The 21,855-nt window shown below is 44.9% G+C and overlaps 1 protein-coding gene across 1 annotated transcript in view; it reads right to left on the bottom strand.

Annotated features, from left to right (window-relative positions):
* LOC137413546 (uncharacterized) overlaps positions 1–21,855 on the bottom strand; it is an 82,173-nt gene that overhangs the window by 16,804 nt on the left and 43,514 nt on the right. The window contains exon 7 of the mRNA XM_078783370.1: positions 19,027–19,166. Within this exon, the coding sequence (XP_078639496.1) occupies positions 19,027–19,166 (140 nt within the window). The remainder of the gene's footprint in view (positions 1–19,026; positions 19,167–21,855) is intronic.

The following is a 21,855-nucleotide window of genomic DNA, read 5'->3' as shown; positions in this document are numbered from 1 at the left end:
CGGGCCGTAACAATTGGTGTCGGGAGCGGGGTCGGACCCGAAGCACGCTTAACGCGCTCAAAATTACGAGCTGCTGGAAATTGTTTTGTTTTTAAAGAAAAACCCGAATTTTGAAATCGCGCCATGGGCTGGTCAAGGCGACGGGATGTCGGTGGGAGAGATAGACGGGGTAGAATCGACCCAGGACCTCGGGGAAATGTATGTGGAGGAGGGCAATGAGGAGGAGAACATTGGCAATGTGGTTGAGGAGGTGTCAGGTGCGCAAAATGGCGCTCTCACGCACGAGGCTACGGGCGCGCAAAATGGCGCCTCGCACATGGCTGCGGGGACCGCGCCCGCGACCGTAGCAGCGCCGCCGTTGGATTCGAACCTTTTGTTGCTACAAATCGGGGCCCTTATGGACAAAATGAGGGACGGAATGAGGGCCGATAGGGAAGAAATGGCGAGGGACAGAGTCGCATATAAGGTAAGGGAAGCGGAGAGGGACAGAGACCGCAGGTTGGGCAAAAGGGTCCCAGGGGTGCACGACGAGGTAACGCGGGTCGAGAAGCACTGGTTGAACGAAGCGGAGAAAAGCGCGGGTACAATGACGGGGGTAGAAATCGCGACACGGGGTTTGGAAAAGCCGGCGACCGTTGAGGTAGAGGGAATTTTATTAAAGCCAACGGTCGTCGAGGTGAGTAAAGAAAAAGTGGAAGTGGGCATTGAAATTGAAGAGACCGGGGACTTAGAAAACCACTCGCGGCGGGAGGAAAAGATGGAATATGTACAAAGTCCCTGCTCAAATCATGATTATGTGCTCACTAACCAAATAAAGAGTTTGCAGGTGCGCGTGGAGAAAAGGATCCCCCAGGTGAGTCGTGCTGTATATTGTGCGGGTAGATTTTGTAGAAGGGGGTTTGGCGCGAAGAGAATAGTCACGCGATTGGGATCGATATGGCACCCGGACGTTGGTAAAGGGTCCCGTGTGAGTGGAAATGGCACGCGTGTGAAAAAAAAGTGTGCGTCAAGGGGTGAGCGTGTTACGAAGCGCGAGTGTGATACTGAGTGCGAGCGAGAATGCACGTCGGGGTGTACGGAGTGTGACACAGGGAGTGAGAGCGATACGGAGTGTACGTGCGAGGGTGAGAGTGACCCGGAGAGTAAGTTGGTGGTGGAGCGGGTGCGAGAATGCACGCTTGGAATGGTTGAGGGTGTGCGAGGAAGCACACCTGAGTTGGTCATGGCGCGGGTGTGGGAGAGCCCATGTGAGCGCGTTAATGGGTGGATGCCAGAGTGCACGCCCATGGTGAGTGGTACGGAGTACGTACCAAGGGAGAGTGCGCAAGACGGTGCGCGAGGTGTGTTAAAAGAGTGTGCGAACGGTGAGTGTGCGCGAGAGGTGTGGTGTGTAACAGGGAGTGCGTTGGTGGAATGGACGGACGGCGTTGGAACGCCGGGTTTTGTGAGGGTGAAAGGGGTAGCGTATGCGTGTGAGCATGCAGGTGAAGCATCGACGGTAACCGGGTTAGCGGTTAGAGCGATGGATAGCCGATGCGAGCACTCGGGGCGCGGTGTGCTTTGTTGGATGCAGGGCCAGGCGCGGATCGATGCTGCGTCGCTTCTCTTTGAAGCGTCGTTGCCGATTCGGGCTTGGCCCCGCCCCGCACGGTCGAGTCCGGGCCTTGTCGGGCGAGTCGACCGGTCTGGGTCAAGGGCGAGTGGGAGGAAGCGGACCGGTGCCCCCTCACGGGGACAGGGTTCCGACCGGGCGAGCCTCAGTCTTCGGGCTCGGGACCGCAAGGTACCGAGCCGCGATGATGCGTGGAACCTCGGCCCGAGCATGCCTCCTCCCCAGAGTCGTGAATGCCGGACGGATCCAACTACAGGCGACCAAACCACCCGAATTCATTGCTCGGCTTTGCGAAGCCGAGTTTAATGATGTCATGACGCACCGAGGCTCAGATAAAGCAGACTGTGATGATGATGATAGTGTTTTTGACCCGAAATTAGAAAAACAAAATTTGATGATTGGCAAAGGATTGGCAGAGTGGTGATTAGCTGATGATTGGCAAATTTTTGATTGGTTGAAATTTGGTGTGCAAAATTGGTAGTGGAAGATACCCGATGTGGTGGGATGGCAACTCTGTCATCCCTCACAGCGGGGGCAAAGGAGCACTAGTCTTATGGGGTTTATGGCAGTGAAAACTAGCCCGGGACGGTTAGGATAAAATGATAGGGACCTAGAAGATGACAATAGGTAACGTTAAGATTAGTTAGTGACAAGGATACCTGTAGTGGGGACGCAGGTAAATTAGTGTGGATGATAATGACGTGGTATGTGCTTAGTATAAAGGGAAGACGGGGAGCACTAAGTTAGCAGGGCACCAGGTAGATTAGATGATGCCGTGTGTATGGTGAACAGGTGTGATTGCACAGGTGTGCAACTGAACAGCTGTGTGGAACAGTGTATGAGTGAGAGAAGGTGATGAGTATTGTGCTGACCAAATGGTCCAGGAAGGAAGGAGGGTGCAGGTGGCACCAGATAAGATTGCACAGGTGTGCAACTACAGGTGAATGGAGAATGGTTGTATGGAATAAATGGTATGGAATATATGGAGTATTGGAATGGATGGTCGTGGAGTGAGTATGGTGGAAACTATGGAGTGGAGTGGATGGTGCGAAGGTGTGAATGGGGGAAGGATGGACCCCCATCACGAATACCCGGGGCGGGTAGTGCAAGTGTTAGGTAGAGGGTATAGGTAAATTGTGGTTGGATATTGGCATCTGTGGTGTGAGGTGAAAGAATGGTGTTTGGATGGTGCATTAGTGTTGTGGAAATGGCTGGGCGTGTAGCCTGTTAGTGTGTGTAGTTGGTTTGGGCACTCCACCACTGTGAGGATGTCGGCCAGGTGAGGCCGCAGGTGGGCTCTGGGAGCCGGTAGAGTTGTTGTGAATGGGGCCTGAGGATCCGGAGGACGGACCCGGGTAGCCCAGTGCCAGAGGGCACCGAGTGGGGTGACAGAGCCAGGAGGGGCCTTCCCCAGTTAGATAGGTGAGGTGAGGAGCTAGGTAAGCTCGGGTGGCAACTGCAGTGGTGGAGGTGTGCAGGTGGGTAGACCTGCTGGGAGAGCTACACGTCTCAGCCCAGAAATTGTGCAAGGGCACCGGGAGATGAATCGGGGGAGTGAGACCCCAAATTGAGAAGCACCACAGTTTGGTCAATGGGAATTGGTTTTTAGAACCCATAGTGTAAGTTGGCCAATGGATTGGCAGGGAAAGACCCCGGGTAGTGTAAAGTGTGTTAATGTCATTTAGAAAGTAGTTAGGATGGAAGTCTCCTCGCACCATCTGCATCCACTCACCTGGGATGACGTACCTCCACACCATGCCAGGTTGTTTTAATATTTTTGATGCAAATGTTTGGAATGTGAGACGCATCATGACGTGGGTGTGACATTGTGCTTGATGTTCCATCTCTGCCTCCTTATGAGGATTGATGATGAATTGGGTGATGGCAAATTTTGGAAAGAGGGATTGTGGGAACGAATTTGGTATAGGGGAAATAAGGGGAAGACGTGACAGTAGTGACGAATTTGTAAATGTGTAGATTTTGTAAATATGGGGTAAGGGCAAGGGTAGTGTAGGTGACAGGGGGGGGTGACGTACGGGAGGGACGAGCTTTCTCACTTCGCTCTCCGTACGCACTTCACCTTGCATTGCCTTATTGATGTGTACCCTTGTGACCTTACCCCTCGCTCATCTGTCTTGTCCCCCTTTTGTCTCCCACATGACCTGTGCGCCACTGGGCACCGAGGGGAGCGTGCGTGAGTCCGCCATTGTGTGCCCGGAACTCCCAGAACCAGCTGTCTGCATCGATGCACCACATTATGGACCACATGTCTGTGGCCGAGCACCACTTATGGACCCCATGGGTTGGGGCATGGCCCCTCTGCTGGAACCGGCCATGAAGGCCCGAAATCTTGCTGGCGGACCTTGATCACAGGGCACCGATGCCCCACAGGTGAACCACACTAGTTGGCCCCCTGTGGGCCATAAATAAAATAAAAACGGACACGTTAGGTGCATTTTATTGCAAATAGGCCGCCAGCAAAGGAAGATGACAACAACTGGAAAATAGTAAAAGCCAGCAGAGGGAGCCGAAGAGCAAGAGACCACCTGCAGGGTTAGGGGTTGTTGATTTATTTTTATTCATGAACAATGATGACTGTGCACCGATTGGTGCTTGAGGGTGTGTTGGTGCATTTTGGGTGCTTTCATGGTACATTGATGCAGAGCAGACTGTCTCCCCCCCAGAAAGACCAATCACAGGTCCTGGGTTGCGTTTTGTAAATAAAAGTAGCGTCAATTGTAAATAATGCTCCCCACCGTCAATGTATAGTTTGAAGACCATTCCGCAATTCGGTTAGCTGTGGGGGTGAGTCTGTTAGGTAGGGTGCAATGGAGCAGCGGGACATATTTATTTATGTTTTAAAACTGTCACACTCAGGGTCAGGTTAAAAGTAGAGGGAACTACACCTACGTGTCACACTAAATTAAAGTTATAGGCCTGGGACGTGCCTAAGAGGAGGAGGGTGCAGTGTTGCGGAAATGAGGATTGTGTTTTTTATATTGTGTTGTATTGTATGGTAAATTGTTGTGTAATATTGCTTGATTCTGGCCCCTCCTGCCTCCAGTGTTGTGTAAAGATCAAAGGGCGTTCCGGTAGTTAATTCCATAAAGCATACACGTCAGCCAATCATAGAATACCCCTGTTCGATAGTTATATCTTTATTATGTGTATCAGGGTAAGGCCTTGTCTTCCATTAAAATGACACTCCATTGCACCAAGTGAAATAGATAGATCCCCTTTCATTCCCATTCCCAAAAACCGCAATTGCCAACTGTTCCCTCCGCGACTCCATTCGCCACGAGGGAGGCTCGGAGAAGAAGGGCGTGTCTCCACCTCGTCATAGAGGGGAGGAGTGAGCCAGCCCCGAACAACCAACCAAGCACGAGGGGTTTGGTTTGAGAGGGCGGAGGAAGAGCGATCGAGGAGGTTCGCGAAGGTTGAGGGGCGGGGCCTATATAACCCGCCGCGGGACGCTCCCCAAAGAGATGAGTTCTGAGTTCTGCAAAGAGACGAGCTTCAGAGAGAAGTGCGGAAGGAGTAAAGAGAAGCGCGGGGAGGCCTTGAGAGAAGTGCACGACGTCACCCTGCTCGCTCCCAGCCTGACGAGGCCCGGTTTGCTGTGCGCCCTGCAAAGCCTTCCAGCTTGTGGTCCGAGCTGAACCTTCCTCCTGGTCCAGCCAATCATTCCTGCCTCCATTCCCCATTCGCGTGAGTTTGTTCTGTTTGTTCTGTCCTGGGTATTTAATTAAGTTTGTATAAGCTAGTATTTTCACTGTGTCACCTGTTTTTTCCATGTTCCCTGTAAATAACTGTGACTGCTCCTTTTGCTTGTGTGTGTAAATAATAAATCCTGTTACTCTTCTGTACGTCTTCTTCTTCCTCTTTACATTCGGTCGCTTTAGAGTTTTCCATATTGAATATCTGTGGCGCGATCTGGCCAACGTTCGGGGATCGGGTGAATCGGGGAAACTGTACGACCGCGGGGCCTCCGCTCGGCAAACACAACATCTTATCCGCGGGCCGTAACAATATTAAATGTCGTGAAAATCAAGCTCAGACACGACTTGACCCTTGCGTAGGTTTAATATCATTTAGATCTGAAGTAACATCCTGTAAAAATACATTCATGCAACAGACATTAGAATCAGAGTATTTCATGGGCAATGGCCGATACCAATAGAGAAAACAATTAGCGCAGCATATAGGGGCGTACATACCATTCAAACTACAGGACTATGTCACAGTGAGTGCCGCTGGAGTGTTCGTGCGCCCCGGTTGTCCCGGGTCTTATAGACGCCCCTTTTGAAGCGAGCACACCCTGGGTTCACCTTCGGTATAATTTCACTACAAGCACATCATCATGATTTGAACACAGACCTTGCACATACTCCATCACTTCCTCCCTTATCTCCTTTTTAGTTTCCCTTCGTCTCTTCTTAATTTCACTCACCCCTTCTTCCACCTCCTCTAATTTTTCCTTTACCTCCTTCATCTCCCGGTGCGCCCCCCTCTATCTCTTCCTCTAACACCACTTTAACCGTTTCTATGTGCGTCCTCACCTCTCGGTCCTTCGTCTCCATTACTTCTGTCACCTCTTCCAACTTCTTCATCAACCCCTCATGTACCATCTGACATTCCTTCTGTGTCGCTATTAATTCATTTTTAATGTCTTTTTGTGTCGCTTTTAACCCCCCGATTATTGCAGTGTTCTTTTCCACTTGGTCTACGAGTTCCTTTTGTCCCACTGTCAGCTGTTCTACTCCCCTCGTCAGACCCTCTATTCCCCCCTGTAACCTAGCCGTATTATTCCTCACCTCTTTCTCCATACGCTTTTCACCTCGCTTTACCTCCTCGCGTACCCCCGAGACCTCCTCGCTTACACCTCGTCGTATCTCCTCCTTCATCTCCTCCATCTCCTTAGTAGATGCCACCCTCATCTGTCCCAATTCATCTCTCTGAGCATCCAATTTACCTTCTAACCCCGATTTTCACCTCCTCTATCTGGTTCCCCACCCGTTTGATTTACCGGGCGGATTGCTCCCCTACTTCCCGCAATTTGCCTTCCATCCTATCTTCTAGCCCCCTTAACCCATTTTTCACCCCCTCGAATCTGATTCTCCTGGGCAGCCATTCTATTTTCCACCCCCGTTAACCCATGTTTCACCCCTTCTATCCCATTGTCTAACCCCTCAAATTTCTTGTCTAACCCCTCAAATTTCTTGTCTAACCCCTCAAATTTCTTGTCTAACCCCTCACCGGTACTCCTCGTTTCATCCCTCATTGCTCCCATTTGGCCCTCTAATCGCTCACTATCAGCCCTCACTTCGTCCCTTATTCGCTCACTATCAGCCCTCGCTTCATCCCTCATTGCTCCAATTTGGTCTCCCAGCCCCCTGTTCTCTTCCATGAGGGCCCGCATTTGCAGCATGAATAGGCCCCAATCCATCGGCGGCGCTGCTACGGTCGCGGGCGCGGTCGCCGTAGCCATGTGCGAGGCGCCATTTTGCGCGCCCGTAACCTCGTGCGCGAGAGCGCCATTTTGCGCGCCTGAAACCTCCTCAACCACCTCCTCATTGCCCTCCTCCATTTCTTCCCTCTGATCCTGGGTTACCCCTAACCCCTCCTCTAGTTCCCCCACCGGCATCCGATCGCCTTGACTAGCCATGGCGCGATTTCAAAATTGGGGTTTTTTAAAACAAAACAAATTTCGGCAGCTCGTAATTTTGAGCGCGTTAAGCGCGCTTCGGGTCCGATCCCACTCCTGACACCAATTGTTACGGACCGCGGATAAGATGTTGGTTTGCCGAGCGGATAGCCCCGCGGCCCTAACAGTTACCCTGACTAACCCGATTCCCGAACGTTGGCCAAAATCGCGCCACAGATATTCAATATGGAAACCTCTAAAGCGACCGAATGTAAAGAGGAAGAAGAAGAAGACGTAAAGAAGAGTAACACGATTTATTATCTACACACACTAAGCAAAAGGAGCAGTCAAGGTTATATACAGGGAAAATGGAAAAAGCAGGTGACACAGTGCAAATATTAACTTATACAAGCTTACTTATACCCAGGGACAAGACAAAAGACAGACTACGAGCACACTTACACGGGGGATGATGACAGGAATGGCAGGAGGAGGATGGCTGGAGGGGGAGGAAGGGTCAGGTCCGTGCAAACGGCAGGGCTGGAGGTGACAGCTCCGACTCCTCGCGTTCTTGGCGGGAAACCCTCGGTGGCGTCGACGCAAACTCTTGGTGTCCCTTTTTGTGCTCCTCCTCAACTCAACCCTCACAAGGCTTGCTGTCTTTCTTGGCTTCACTCTGCCTCACTCCGCCTCACTTCGCCTCACTTCTCTTTACTTCTCCCACTCTCTTTGGCAACCAACTCTCTTTCCGCCATCAACCACCAACCAACGTTCTGACGCGCCTCCTCAAAGGCTTCCGCGCGTGGTTTTTATATCGCCTCTGGCGATCAAGCCGCCCGCCTCCCGGACACGCCCATCGGTGAGCTCACCTCTGCCCCGATTGGTCGCGAGGGCTCACCGACCCCGCCCTTAGGGGAGGCGTTGGCAAGGCCACGCCTTGTTCCCGGCGCTGGGCCGACTCCTCCCACCTTCGGCTCCGAGATTACCTCGTGACTAATGGAGTCTTGGGATGAAGAAAACCGCCCAAATGCGGTTGGCAATGGAGTTGGCAAAAGGGGATGCAGTTGGCAATTGACGAAAGGGGGATTGGAAGGGAATCTACCTATTTCACTTGGTGCAATGGAGTATTTCAATTAGTGGAAGACACAGCCTTAACCTACATAGAATAAGGAAATAAACTACCAACAAGGGGGGAAATCTATGATTGGCTAACGTGTGGTGTTTATGAACTAATTACGGGACGCACTTTGACCTTTATACATAACTGGAGCAAGGAGGGCGATATTTTACAACAATTTACTATACAATAAAAAAACTCAATAATAAAAACACAATCCTCATATCCACAACAATATATATATATATATATATATATATATATATATATATATATATATATATATATATATATATATATATATATATATATATATATATGTATATATATATATATATATATATATACACACAGACTTGGCATTTAATATGGATTTTTTTTTTCTTGACTTGGGTTTACTTTCTGAACTCAGTATATCAATCTGGTGAGTTTATTTTACCCTTCGGTGATGTCTTTGTTGAAAGAACCATGTCACTGATTGTCTTTCGCAGCAAGAAGTCAATAACAGGATTATATCACAGGTAGCGTGACAAAATGTAAGGACAGGTACATTTGACGATTGGCTTAACAATCGGGTATATAAGGGTTGTTGCGTTCTGTATTAGTGGAAAACAACTGCTGCACGTCTACAAAAGTTATTGCCGCTTCCTCTGGAGATGGTCCGTCACTTGACAATGCTGTTTATCATGGAGTGGTAGCTTTACGAAATTCTGGCATGAAACAGCGTGCTATTGCTCGGCAGTATGGCATCACTCAAGGTCAGGTGTCAAAGATCCTGAAACGAAATGCTCAGAGGGGTGTCCCTACTCCAATACCGAGGCCAGGACGTCCACGCAGAACCACAAGGAGAGATGATCGCCAGCTGCACCGGTTAGTCTGCAATGACCGTACCAAGTCAGCTAATCGGCTTTGGGCTGAGTGGCAGCAACTGACAAATGTGCCTGTATCCAGAAGGCTCGACAACCAACGACTGGTTCAAGCAGGCTATCGTGCCAGGCGTCCCCTGAGAAAGCCACGCCTGACCAGACAACACAGCTAGCGCCGATTGCAGTGGGCCAGAGAGCACCGTCAATGGCAGCCAGGACACTGGAATCACGTGACCTTCAGTGACGAGTCTAGATTTCTGGTCTATCGTGAAGATGGCCGCATCCGAGTGTGCAGACAAGTGCATGAAGCCCACAACGAAGATTGTATAGTGCCAAGAGTCCAAGCTGGAGGTGGTGGGGTGACCGTTTGGGCTGCTTTTCATGCAGGGGGCAAAACTGACGTGGTTGTTCTGAATGGAAACCTGAACCAGTTCAAGTACAGGGTCATTCTGGAAGAAACATTGCTTGCATTTGCTCGTGCAGCCTTTCGAGGAAACTTTGTCTTCCAAGATGACAATACATGGCCTCATCGTGCTCGCATGATCCAACACTTTCTTGCTGACCATGGTGTAGAGCATATGGAGTGGCCTGCCATGTCCCCGGATATGAATCCGATAGAGAACTTGTGGGCAGAATTAACGCGTCAAATCGACAACTTGGACCAGCAGCCCACCTCTTTGCGTGAATTGCAGCAGGCTATTGTCACTGCATGGCAAGCGATTCCTGTCCAAACCTTGGCAAATCTCGTGAACAGCATGCCTCGACGTGTACGTGCTCTCCTGAATGCTCGTGGGGGTTACACGAAGTACTGAACTGTAATTTTACTGTCCGTAATCCCAGTCATGATTTAGCTTTTGTTTTTGTTGAAATTGTTTTTGGCTAATGTGCAAAATAAAGAGATACTTCTGGAAAACGTACAGAAGTTTAACACAGTACTGTCCGTGAATTGAGTTCGATATCAGTTTACATTACTTTCAAGGATCAATTTATTTGCTTCGAAATGTCAAATGTGGTTTTTGTTTCTTTTAAAGGTCACATTAACAAAATCTTGAATAATTTCAACATAATTCCAATGAACTTTTGGTTCTAAGTCATCTTGAAACGTAAGTTCACCCCCACAAAAAAATATTCCATATTAAATGCCAAGTCTGTATATATATATATATATATATATTAATCGGGAAATGAACATTTACTCTTTCGGCCATTAACCGTTTAATACAATGGGGTATTTCCATTTTCTGTTCAAATGCCAAATATTTCCTATCAAAATGAGAGGCCTTCTCCAATCTTAGATGAGTTGTTTGACACCATGCTCCACAGCATGCATGTCTTGGTGGAGTGTAAAGGACAGGCAACTCCAAAAATATGCGAAGAATATTTATGATAACGTAAAGTCTGTACATGGCCCAAAAACAAATGGCTTCAGACAATTTCTCAATTCTATTTCCAAAAGTCTCCTGACTGATAAGGATAATTTTGAACCTCTGGGATGACTATTTCAAGAGTGACCTAAACCAGCAGTCTACCGTTTAGTATGAAGTAATATTTATAATCTCCACAAGAAACCTAGCCATTATGGTTCTGATGATAGCCCCTCCGAAAATGAAACAGCTAAAGCTTTCATGAGCTTGCCAAGTGCAAATTTTGTGCTACTACTCGCCAAATCCATGGAATGGTGTCTAAGGATACAATGGTACTGACAAAAGTGTGCTAACTGCTCATGGAATCACAGTGCACCATGCGATATATCTATATACTCGTGTGTGTATATATATATAATATATATATACCCAGACACCCCCATCTTTGAAATTCCTGGACCCCTGGTGTAAATAATCCTCCTGGCGAGCTCGTGTGGATTCAGAAAGGGTTGTGGTACACCAGACATATAAGCATCACATGAGGTCATATTCCCAAGTCATGGAGAATGGTGACACATATGCTCCCTTCTATGTTACCAATAATATATAACAGGGGTGTGTTCTGGCTTCTCAGTTCAGTAGGATTTTCAAATCTATTTTCACAGAGGCTTTTGAAGGCATTGATTATGGTATTTACTTCGAGATTTGAATGTAACAACAAGCTATTTTAACCTAAAGTTGCTGAAAGCTTCAACAAAGCTATTTAAAATGCTTGTGAAAGAAACTGATTTCTGCAGATAATTGCATACTCATGTCTCACATCCAGAAAGGACTCCAGATGACAATGGATCATTTCTCACCTGTGCCCAAGAGTGCTACATGGATTGCCTGAAGAACAAATTATGTAACGATCATCCCATGCCAATTTTCAAAACCTGCATAGAGATACATTACTGGCTGTTTTGAAATTTTAATATATCCTGGCAGTGCCATGTCAAGAAATGTAGCATTAGATGATAAAGTGGCTCAGAATTGCCTAGGCCAGTGGGGCCTAAGATAGTCTGAAAAATAAAGAGATTATGAACGTTAAAATGAATCAGATATAAGTGTTAGAATGTGCTGGAATGACTGGAAAGGAGGGGACCCGCTTCACGGTCCTTCATTTTTCTGTAAAAATTCAAATGCCATACATAATATTAGTTTTCTATTCTATTGCAGAAGTAGGTGTACATATACAATTCATCCATCATCTCTAATTAATCATCAGTATTCATCAAGTACATATAGCATTTGTCCAATATGTCTGCAATGTCAACACTTGCAAGTTTATGTAATGTGCAGTTATGGTCCCAAAGGGACTGGTAAAATAGGCTGCACTGCACACGTGTACAATTCTTTCATCTAATCCAATTGTTGCCTATAATGTGTACACGCATCGCGCTGTCCAACGCTTGTCCCGAAGAATCCATCACAAGCAACATGTCTGCAATTGGTTGGTACATAGTACACACTAGCTTTATTATTTTTGTAAACAAATTAATCACACACATGCAGATTATCTTATGTATTTTTGTTTTCAATTTACATAGAAAAACCTTACGTACTGATGGGTTTTAACCGATATATATGTAGGGCTCCCCTTCATTTGAACTTTTCTACAGCATTACTTGGTTCCTCCTAAGAACACATGGGTAGTACAGCATGCACATGAGATTTTTTGAATGCCCCTTATTTTTTATTGTCTGCCATTTTTCACAAACCATGGAATGTCCCTTCTTGTGTAATGTTTGGTATTTTCTACATGCTATGGAATGGCCCTTGTTTTCTATAGTTTGCCACATAGCACATACCATATAAAAGGGCCTTTTCTATGCTCTGACATTTTCCCCAAAAATGTCCTTCACTTTCTCAGTGGCCATAAAAAGTGGCCATCACAACGACGAATGAAAAAAATACATGGAGACATCAAATACATCAATTTAATTACACCAATTATAAACCAACCTATTTCCCGAGGTCTGCATGGGAGTCCCGCCCGATACTGTAAATAATCTCTCCCATTGCTCATAGTGAAATACGGTATCAATCCAATCCTGAACAAATAATTTTTTTTGCCGCCATACTTTTTGTGCCTGTTTCATTCTCTCAGCGCGCAACTTCATTCAATAGTGATTACTACCGGAGTCGAAATTTTTCCATGTCCAACTTTTTGGGGTTCACCCCTATTAGGTGAAATTTGTTTCAAAAGCCATTAATTAGAAGTATTGGCCGATGTATATTCAAAGTTTCAGCTAGTTTCAATGTATAGATTTGAGGGTTTTCGTTAATAAAACTTAAGAATGTGGAAACGGACGTTGCTGAAATTTGAAACATATTACCTCGACGTACAAATAATTTACTTCTGAAATTTGCAGCCGATTTTGTCCAGTAGAAGCTGAGAATGCTTCCCTTGATTTGGCATCCTTGGAGGTAAGAAAATTCTCATTTAACCTGCTGAGTGTTGAGAGAAAAGCAATGCCATAACGATGGTGTTGCTGGTACCCAGTCTGCCTCAGAACCTTACGTCACTTCCCCCAAGCTCACCGGATGTGTTTGTCTGAAGTCAAATCCTGTGTTGTGTCAAGGATGTGTCAGCATGTGTGTGAGTGACTTGTGTTTCAGCTTTCATTTGATTCACCACTTAGAGTTTGTAGTCTCCAGCTCAACAATAGAGAATTCAATAAAGAGAAAGGCAAGCAAACGATGACACCCCGCCAGTTGTCGCACAGAGATATTCCAGAGCAAAAATATGCGAAAAGAAAAAATAATCCTCTGACAGATTAGGAAAACAAGCTTCCAATCGTCCATCGTAATAAGAGAAGGGATCTTACAACCTGGCATGTGCACACGCGAACAAGCACTCTGTAGTCAGGGCCTGGAGTCCGACCGAGCCAAACAAACTTTGTGCCGAGAGAGGCAAGGCCAATGCAGATTTTCACGTGTGCTTGGCACCTCTCAAAACCCCATGAATAACCCTAGAACGCTAATTTGTGCTTTTATGGCTGTAATCCTCAAACTTATTATACTTATTATACTCAATCCAACTTATTATAGTACTATAGTAAAGGTCTACATACTAGACGTACTATAGACTATCGCTGTAAAGCAGGAGGAATTTTTCACGCTTTCCTCTCCAATATGTCCTGTAGTGCACACCTCACACAATACATGACATGTTGTTATATGAGGACTTATTTCCCTAATGTAACAGCCCTTAACCTATCTCCTATCTTCTCCCAACCTCAATTCCGTCTTCGCTCTTCTTTTGTTCTCAACTCTTCCACCATACGGTTTTTCCTCTCTCCTCTACCCTTCTCCTCCTTTTCTCATTTTTCTTCCCTCAATTTCCTTTGTCTTTCCCCAACCTGTCCTGTGTAGGTAGTATGTAAATAGTCCCTGATATCTGCAGACTAACCCGCAGAGTTGTATTTAGCATGACATAATGTTTGAAGTGGGAGCAAGGCGGCCTTGATATATGGCTCTTTACATTCATTATTCAAGGGAGAAGGGCCATGTTAATGCCAGAGCTTCTTTATTAGGTTATGAGCTGTTCTAATCCTATTCCTTTATAACTTACCCCTCTAATCTTTTCTTGAGCACCCTTTAAACATCAAAAAACGAAGGAGTTCATAGAATACTTTAACCCACGCAGTCTGAAGAAAAAAGGACATGGGTGGGGTCTTAAAATACCATCATATTTGGTCCAAGTACTGCTTAACTGAAGGGTTTTGAAAGTGCCAATAAGGCAATTTGTGTTCTACAGTGCTCAAGTATATCATTCAACATAAATAAAATAAAGATTTTAAAGGTTGTAGAAAAAAATTTTTATCAGAAGTTTACCGCCATTGAGGCAGCGTCTTTTACACCACCTTATTTAACACGTTACATTTGTTATTCGTGCCTGTTGTTTGAATCCTTTATGGCATCCTTAAAAACAGTAAGTTTCCTGTTTGGAACAATTTTAAATTTTTCAATTAAATTCAATACTTTTCAATTCAAACAGACAGGCAGGCACGCTGACAGACTAAAAATAATTCTCACTCTTCTCTGTGCACGCACAATTGGAACAAATTCAGAGCCAAAGTACTATTAAACTACAGATTCGTTTTCTGAATTGTGTTCCGTTTCATGTTCAAAATATAACATTCAAATAAAATGAAATTGCTCCTCAATTATAAATTGACGTTTGCAGACAGACAGACAGACTTTTTTTTTGTATACAAGATCGAGGCTCGTGTAAGAGCTAACGTTAATCACAAAAAAAAAAAACGGACACACAAAACATACAATAAAGGGAGCGGGAGACAAGATGGGGAGAGAGAGAGGGAAGCACACAAGTACAACAGTAGAGAACAGGGACATCGGAAGATCTGTGGGAGGGAGAGGGCTTGCGGGAGGAGGCATGGGAAAGGGGTTTGGGGGAGTTGGGGTATAAAACTAAAACACATGGACACTGCTAGGACTTCCAGGAAGGAAGTTGGTATTTCAAAAAAGTGGATCTGGGGTGAATTAACGGGGGTAGAAAAGATCAAGGTTTTGGATGGGGGAAGATACGAGATGGTGGTGAACAGCTGTTTTAAAGACCTGGAGGGAGGAGTGGGATTGAAGGGAGTGAGGGAGTTTGTTCCAGAGGCAGGAGAAAAGGGGAATGAAAGAGTGAAGGTGAATAGAGAGTCTTGATTTCGGCAATTTCACCAGACGAGGGTTGCTGGCAGATCTTGTGCGACATGGAGGAATATTTGGGTTGGGGGGGGGGGGGTGGGGAGGAGCATAGACAGAGCACTGGGAGCAAGGCTGGAGAGGTGTCGGTATAAGACAGAAAGCCCACCAACCTGCCTGTGGTGAAAGAGAGAATGGCCTTCAGAATCAGTTTCGTCGCGGGAGATTCCAATGATTCTTAAAGCTTTGTTTTCTACAGCGTGAAGCCGATCGAGGTGTGAGACAGGAGCACCAGCCCAGAGGGGAGAGCAGTACTCCATAAAGCTGCGGTTGAAAGTTTGTATGTGGTGAGGAGCTCAGGTGTGCCAAGGATGATGCCCACTGCCCAGTCAGCGACTGGCTTTGGAGGCCAGCTTGGAAATGTGGTTTTCCCAGGAAAGATCATAGCAGATAGTGAGACCCAAAAGCTTGAGTGACAGAACTTCTTGAAGAGGATTGTTGAGAAAGTAGATGGGAGGGTTGTCCAGTCGGTCTTTTCGGAGAGACATCGTAAGAGTATGAGATTTACAGAAACAGACAGACAGACAGACAAAGTGAACCAATTGCTCATCCCCATTCTTTGCTTCGCGTGCGTGGGGTAAGGAAGGGTAGTTCAGGGAAAGGAGATTTGGACAATGGAGTGGATGGAGCACATGAGGTGAAAGAGGTTTTGTCAAAAAGTCCGCCATTTTGCCTGCTTAGCATGTGGACGGCTATTTAACGCATAAAAACAGTTTAGGTAAGTGAAACATCACTTTGTTGTGACTTTTAAAAGAAGTTTTTCAAAAATGTTTTTCTCAATGTTTCGACAACCGTAACACAATTTGATCACTCAATGCACTCAGGGAAACTGGAGATGTGGGAATTAATAATGTATATGAAGACAGTGCTGCCCCAAAACCTTCTAATTTAATTGAAAAATAAAAAATTATAAAGTCGTGATTAAAGGTGCAGAAGAATTAAGTAATAACAAAGCCTGGTATTGGCTTAATGGTTATAAGGTGGCTTAAAATCCTAGGGGCCTGAGTTGAAGCCCTGTCATGCTGTTGAATTAACACCAGGTGGGTCGAATCAGCCTCTTATCCTTTCGAGGTTGGCAAAATCAGTACGTACCAGCTGACTGGTAATAAGGGGACACTGCATCAGCGGCACAGCCATGCCCCCAGATGATGATGCAGCCAAGCAGCCACAGACTGCACATTAATAAATAAACAAGAAGACATCATGCAGAGCACGATACTTGCAAAATCCGCCCCCCACCCCCAAGAAAAAAAATTCCATTGATACAGCAAATTGTCCATTTCATCAAGATTAAAATTGACATTCTTGATCAAAGCTCGGGTCAACAGGAAGAAAAGTGACGATTTTTCAGATGAAAAATGATGATTTTGTAAGGTTGACCTGGAGTTGACATTTGACCTTTTGACCTCAAAAAGTTAGTTTTCCTATTTAGTGACTCAATGTGCAAATGCTGTTCAATTTTCAAGTCAATCGGATGAAAATTGAGGATTTTAAAAACTTGGCCTATGTTGACCTCAAAAATAGTTTGTGGTTGAATTCAGTGACCATATATGTAAATCCTCTTAGAATTTCAAGTCAATCAAATGAAAATTGGTGATTTTAGAAATCTGGCCTATGTTGACCTTTTGGCCTATGTTGACCGCAAAAGTACTTGGTGGTTGAATTGGAGTGACCAGATATGCAAATTCTCTTCAAATTTCAAGTCAATCGGATGAAAATTGAGGATTTTAGAAATTTGGCATATGTTGACCTTTTGGCCTATATTGACCTCAAATATACTTGGTGGTCATCAGTGACCAGATATGCAAGTCCTCTTCAAATTTCAAGTCAATCGGATGAAAATTGAGGAATTTAGAAATCTGGCCTATGTTGACCTTTTGGCCAATGTTGACCTCAAAAATACTTGGTGGTTGAATACATTGACCAGATATGCAATTCGTGTTCAAATTTCAAGTCAATTGGATGAAAATTGAGGATTTTAGAAATCTGGCCTATGTTGACCTTTTGGCCTATGTTGACCTTTTGGCATATGTTGACCTCAAATATACTTGGTGGTTGAATTAAGTGACCACATATGCACGTCCTCTTCAAATTTCAGGTCAATTGGATGAAAATTGAGGATTTTAGAAATTTAGCAAAGTTGGTTGGCCTATTTTGACCTTTTGACCCCATAAACAATAGGCTTCTTGCTATTGACCAACTCTACCACTTGGTGCAATGTCGTGAAGATCGGTTGAAAATTGTGACCTGTAGGCCGGTGACAAACAAACAAACGAGAAGACGTCATGCGGAGCATGATACTTGCAAAATACGCCCCCTCCCCCCCCCCCCCGTCCCCCGTCCCCAAGAAAAAAAATTCCATTGATACAGCAAATTGTCCATTTCATCAAGATTAAAATTGACAATCTTGATCAAAGCTCAGGTCAATAGGAAGAAAATTGACGATTTTTCAGATGAAAATGATGATTTTGGAAGGTTCACCTTGAGTTGACCTTTGACCTTTTGACCTCAAAAATAGTTGGTTTCCCTATTTAGTGACTTAATGTGCAAATGCTGTTCAATTTTCAAGTCAATTTGATGAAAATTGACGGTTTTTTTTCAGATAAAAAGTGATGATTTTGGAAGTTTGACCTTGAGGTGACATTTGACCTTTTTACCTAAAAAATATAGTATGTTTCACAATTTAGTGACTCGATATGCAAATGCTGTTCAATTTTCAAGTCAATCGGTTGAGAATTGATGGCTTTTTCGATGAAAATTGATTGGAAAAATTTGACCTTGAGTTGACCTTTGACCTTTTGACCTCAAAAAGTGATTTTCCCAGTTTAGTGACTCGATATGCAAATGCTGTTCAATTTTTAAGTCAATCGGTTGACAATTGAATGGCTTTTTTGATGGCTTTTTAGATGAAAATTGATGATTTTTAAAATATGACCTTTTGATCTCAAAAATAGTTCATTTCCCAATTTATTGACTTGATATACAAATGCTATTCAATTTTCAAGTCAATCGGATTTAAAATGCCGATTTTAGAAATTTGACCTCCAGATGACCTTTGACCTTTGACCTCAAAATCAATAAGCTTCTCAATTGGGACGACTTATACAACTTGGTGAAGTGTCGTGACGATCGGTTTAGAATTGTGACCTGTAGGCCGGTGAAAAACAGACAAACAGACAGACAGACAGACAGAGAACCACAAACGGAACCGACCAATATACTTGAAAAATCTTCGATTTTGCAAGTAACAAACAGACAGACAGAGACAGACAGACGGAACCACAAACGGAACCGACCAATATGCTTGAAAAATCTTCGATTTTGCAAGTAACAAACAGACAGACAGAGACAGACAGACGGAACCACAAACTGAACCGACCAATATGCTTGAAAAATCTTCGATTTTGCAAGTAACAAACAGACAGACAGAGACAGACAGACGGAACCACAAACGGAATCGACCAATATGCTTGAAAAATCTTCGATTTTACAAGTAATAAAGTAATAACGATTACTGTGATCATCATCATCATCATCATCATCATCATCATCATCATCATCATCATCATCGTCATCATCATCATCGGCATGCTGATAAAAACTCTTTAAAGAACAGTTTTGTAAGTGATGCTGCAATACATATTTCAAGGAAAAAGGAAACCTGCCTGCTCCACATTGGTTGTGATGATGACCAGTGTTGAATGCCGGTCGCTGCACGTGTTCTTTGCGTTGTTCCACGTCTGCTTATCTCGAGAAAAGTAGTAGCAAGAGCTTTTGAAGGGCACCCAAAGAACTTGGCACTGCACTGCAAGGCAAGTTACAAAGTGATTCAATGTTGTTTATAAATATCACTGTTTATCCAGATGGCCAAACATGGGAGCTAACAAACTCTAGTCCTCTCACCTATTTATTGTAGCTGTTATTCCAAAGCTTACAGGTTCATTTCTTGAATGGTAGACGTTGCTGTCATTGATAACATATCGGCAGTGACAATTTTAAGTTTCATCAAAAACCACATAGACGTTGGTACCCAATCTCCTCATCCGCCCTTTTGCTAATTTTAATTTTAGTGGGGTGGGGGGGGGGGGGGGGGGGTGGGTCTGATTACGTAATCCTCGATAAGAAGCATAAAGGCCGACTTGACATGTAATTGACCGTTTGCCCGAAAGCCTAAAGATTCTAAATGATTCTTCAGAATCATTGGAATCTCCCGCGATGAAGCTAACTCCAAAGGCCTTTCACTCACTCACCGCAGGCAGATTGGTGGTCTTTCTGTCTTCTACCGACTCCTCTCTGGCCTTGCCCCCCCAGCTCTGTCTGGGCTCTGTCCCCCAAATATTCCTACAGGTCGCACAAGATCTGCCTGCAACCCTCTTATGGTTAAACTGCCAAAATCAAGACTCTCTGCTCACCTTCACTCCTTCATTCCTCTTTTCTCCTGCCTCTGGAACAAACTCCCTCACACTCTTCAATCCCACTCCTGCCTCCAGGTCTTCAAAAACGGCTGTTCACCACCATCTCTTATCTCCCCCCATCTAAAACCTTGATCTTTTCTACCCCCGTTAATTCACCCCTTTTTTGAAATGAAAGCCCGCTTGGATTTTGCAAAAAAGCACCTAAAGACTGTGAGAAACAAGATTCTGTGGGCTTTAATGTTTCTTTCACTGAGGAGAGGCTTCCGTCTGGCCACTCTGCCATAAAGCCCAGATCGGTGGAGTGTTGCAGTGATGGTTGTCCTTCTGGAAGTTTCTCCCATCTCCACGCAGGATCTCTGGAGCTCAGCCAGAGTGACCATCAGGTTATTGGTCACCTCTCTTACCAAGGCCCTTCTCCCTCGATTGCTCAGTTTCGCCGGGCGGCCAGCTCTAGGAAGAGTCCTGGTTGTTCCAAACTTCTTCCATTAAAGAATTATGGAGGCCACTGTGCTCTTGGGAACCTTTAATGCAGCAGAATTTTTTTTGTAGGCTTCCCCAGATCTGTGCCTCGACACAATCCTGTCTCTGAGCTCCACAGGCAGTTCTTTCGACCTCATGGCTTGGTTTTTGCTCTGATATGCATTGTCAGCTGTGAGACCTGATATAGACAGGTGTGTGCCTTTCCAAATCATGTCCAATCAATTGAATTTACCACAGGTGGACTCCAATCAAGGTGTAGAAACATCTCAAAGATGATCAAGAGAAATGAGAGGCATCTGAGCTAAATTTCAAGTGTCATAGCAAAGGGTATGAATACTTATGTCGATGTGATATTTCAGTTTTTTATTTTTAATAAATTTGCAAAACTTTCTAAAATCCTGTTTTCTCTTTGTCATTATGGGGTATTGAGTGTAGATTGATGAGGGAAAAAATGAATTTAAACGATTTCAGCATAAGGCTGCAACATAACAAAATGTGAATAAAGTGAAGGGGTCTGAATACTTTCTGAATGCAATGTATGCATCCCGCCCCTTGCCACGGGGACAGCCCTCCTCAGCCAGGGATGTGTATTAAGCCAAACACTCGCATTAAGTAGACTTTTCATCACAGGGGGCAACTCCCTCTCCCTCAACCTCATATACCTCCACAGACCCCAATTTTTCTAATGCCTTGAACAAGCATTGGTACATCATGGGTGATTAAGGTTATGGTGAAGTTTCATCCAAATTATGTGTGTAGTTTCTGAGAAGAAAACAAATACCTATTTTGGGGGGTCAAACCTGGATCCACTTTGATCCCCGTAGTCCCCCTTCGACTTTGATTTTTTTTTTAATGCCATGAACAAACTTCGGTACATCACGGGTGATGAAAGTTGTGGTCAAGTTTCATCGAAATTATGTGTGTAGTTTCAGACGAAAAAGCAAATACCTATTTTGTGGGGTCAAACTTGGATCCACTTTGACCCCGGTAAACCCCTTTAGAACCCGATTTTTTTTAATGCTGTGAACAAACTTTAGTCACAACACAACAAATATAATTTGTGACAAATTTGGTCGCAATCCCATCAGCGGTTTCGAAGAAGAAGTTTCAAGTGTTTACGGGCAGACGGACTGACGGACTGACAACGCGCCATCGCATAAGCTCCCCCGAACTTCGTTCCAGGTGAGCTAAAAATGATGCTTCCTGGCTGTGATTGGTGAACGTAACACGATGTGTCAATGTGACAGTTGGCATTTGTGCGTCCCAGATACAATCTGGCCTCAATTATCACAGATAGTTGCGCATCATGAGCCAGTTTATAAAGCTGAAAGAGTTCAAAGTCACTTGTTGCCTTCTTGCCCTGCTAAAGAAACAGCAACATGTTGCCCTGACGAGCCCCAACAAGGGCGAAACCAGGTCGGTAGATTTGCTTTTCATCTGCTTGGTGACAGCTTTTGATTTTGCTTTCTTCAACTGCTACATGTCCTTCTGGGTTTGCAGTCATGACGTCATCGTGATGACGTCATCATGGCATTGGTCTAATTTTGGAGTATTCAGTATTTCCATGTACTGTATATATACTGTATATAGTATATGACA

Source organism: Myxine glutinosa, chromosome 8 (assembly GCF_964187855.1).
Source record: "Myxine glutinosa chromosome 8, kmMyxGlut1.1, whole genome shotgun sequence".
In the NCBI taxonomy this organism is placed as follows: domain Eukaryota; kingdom Metazoa; phylum Chordata; class Myxini; order Myxiniformes; family Myxinidae; genus Myxine; species Myxine glutinosa.
Note: the sequence above shows the minus strand (reverse complement) of the source record. Positions and strands in the feature narration are given on the sequence as shown.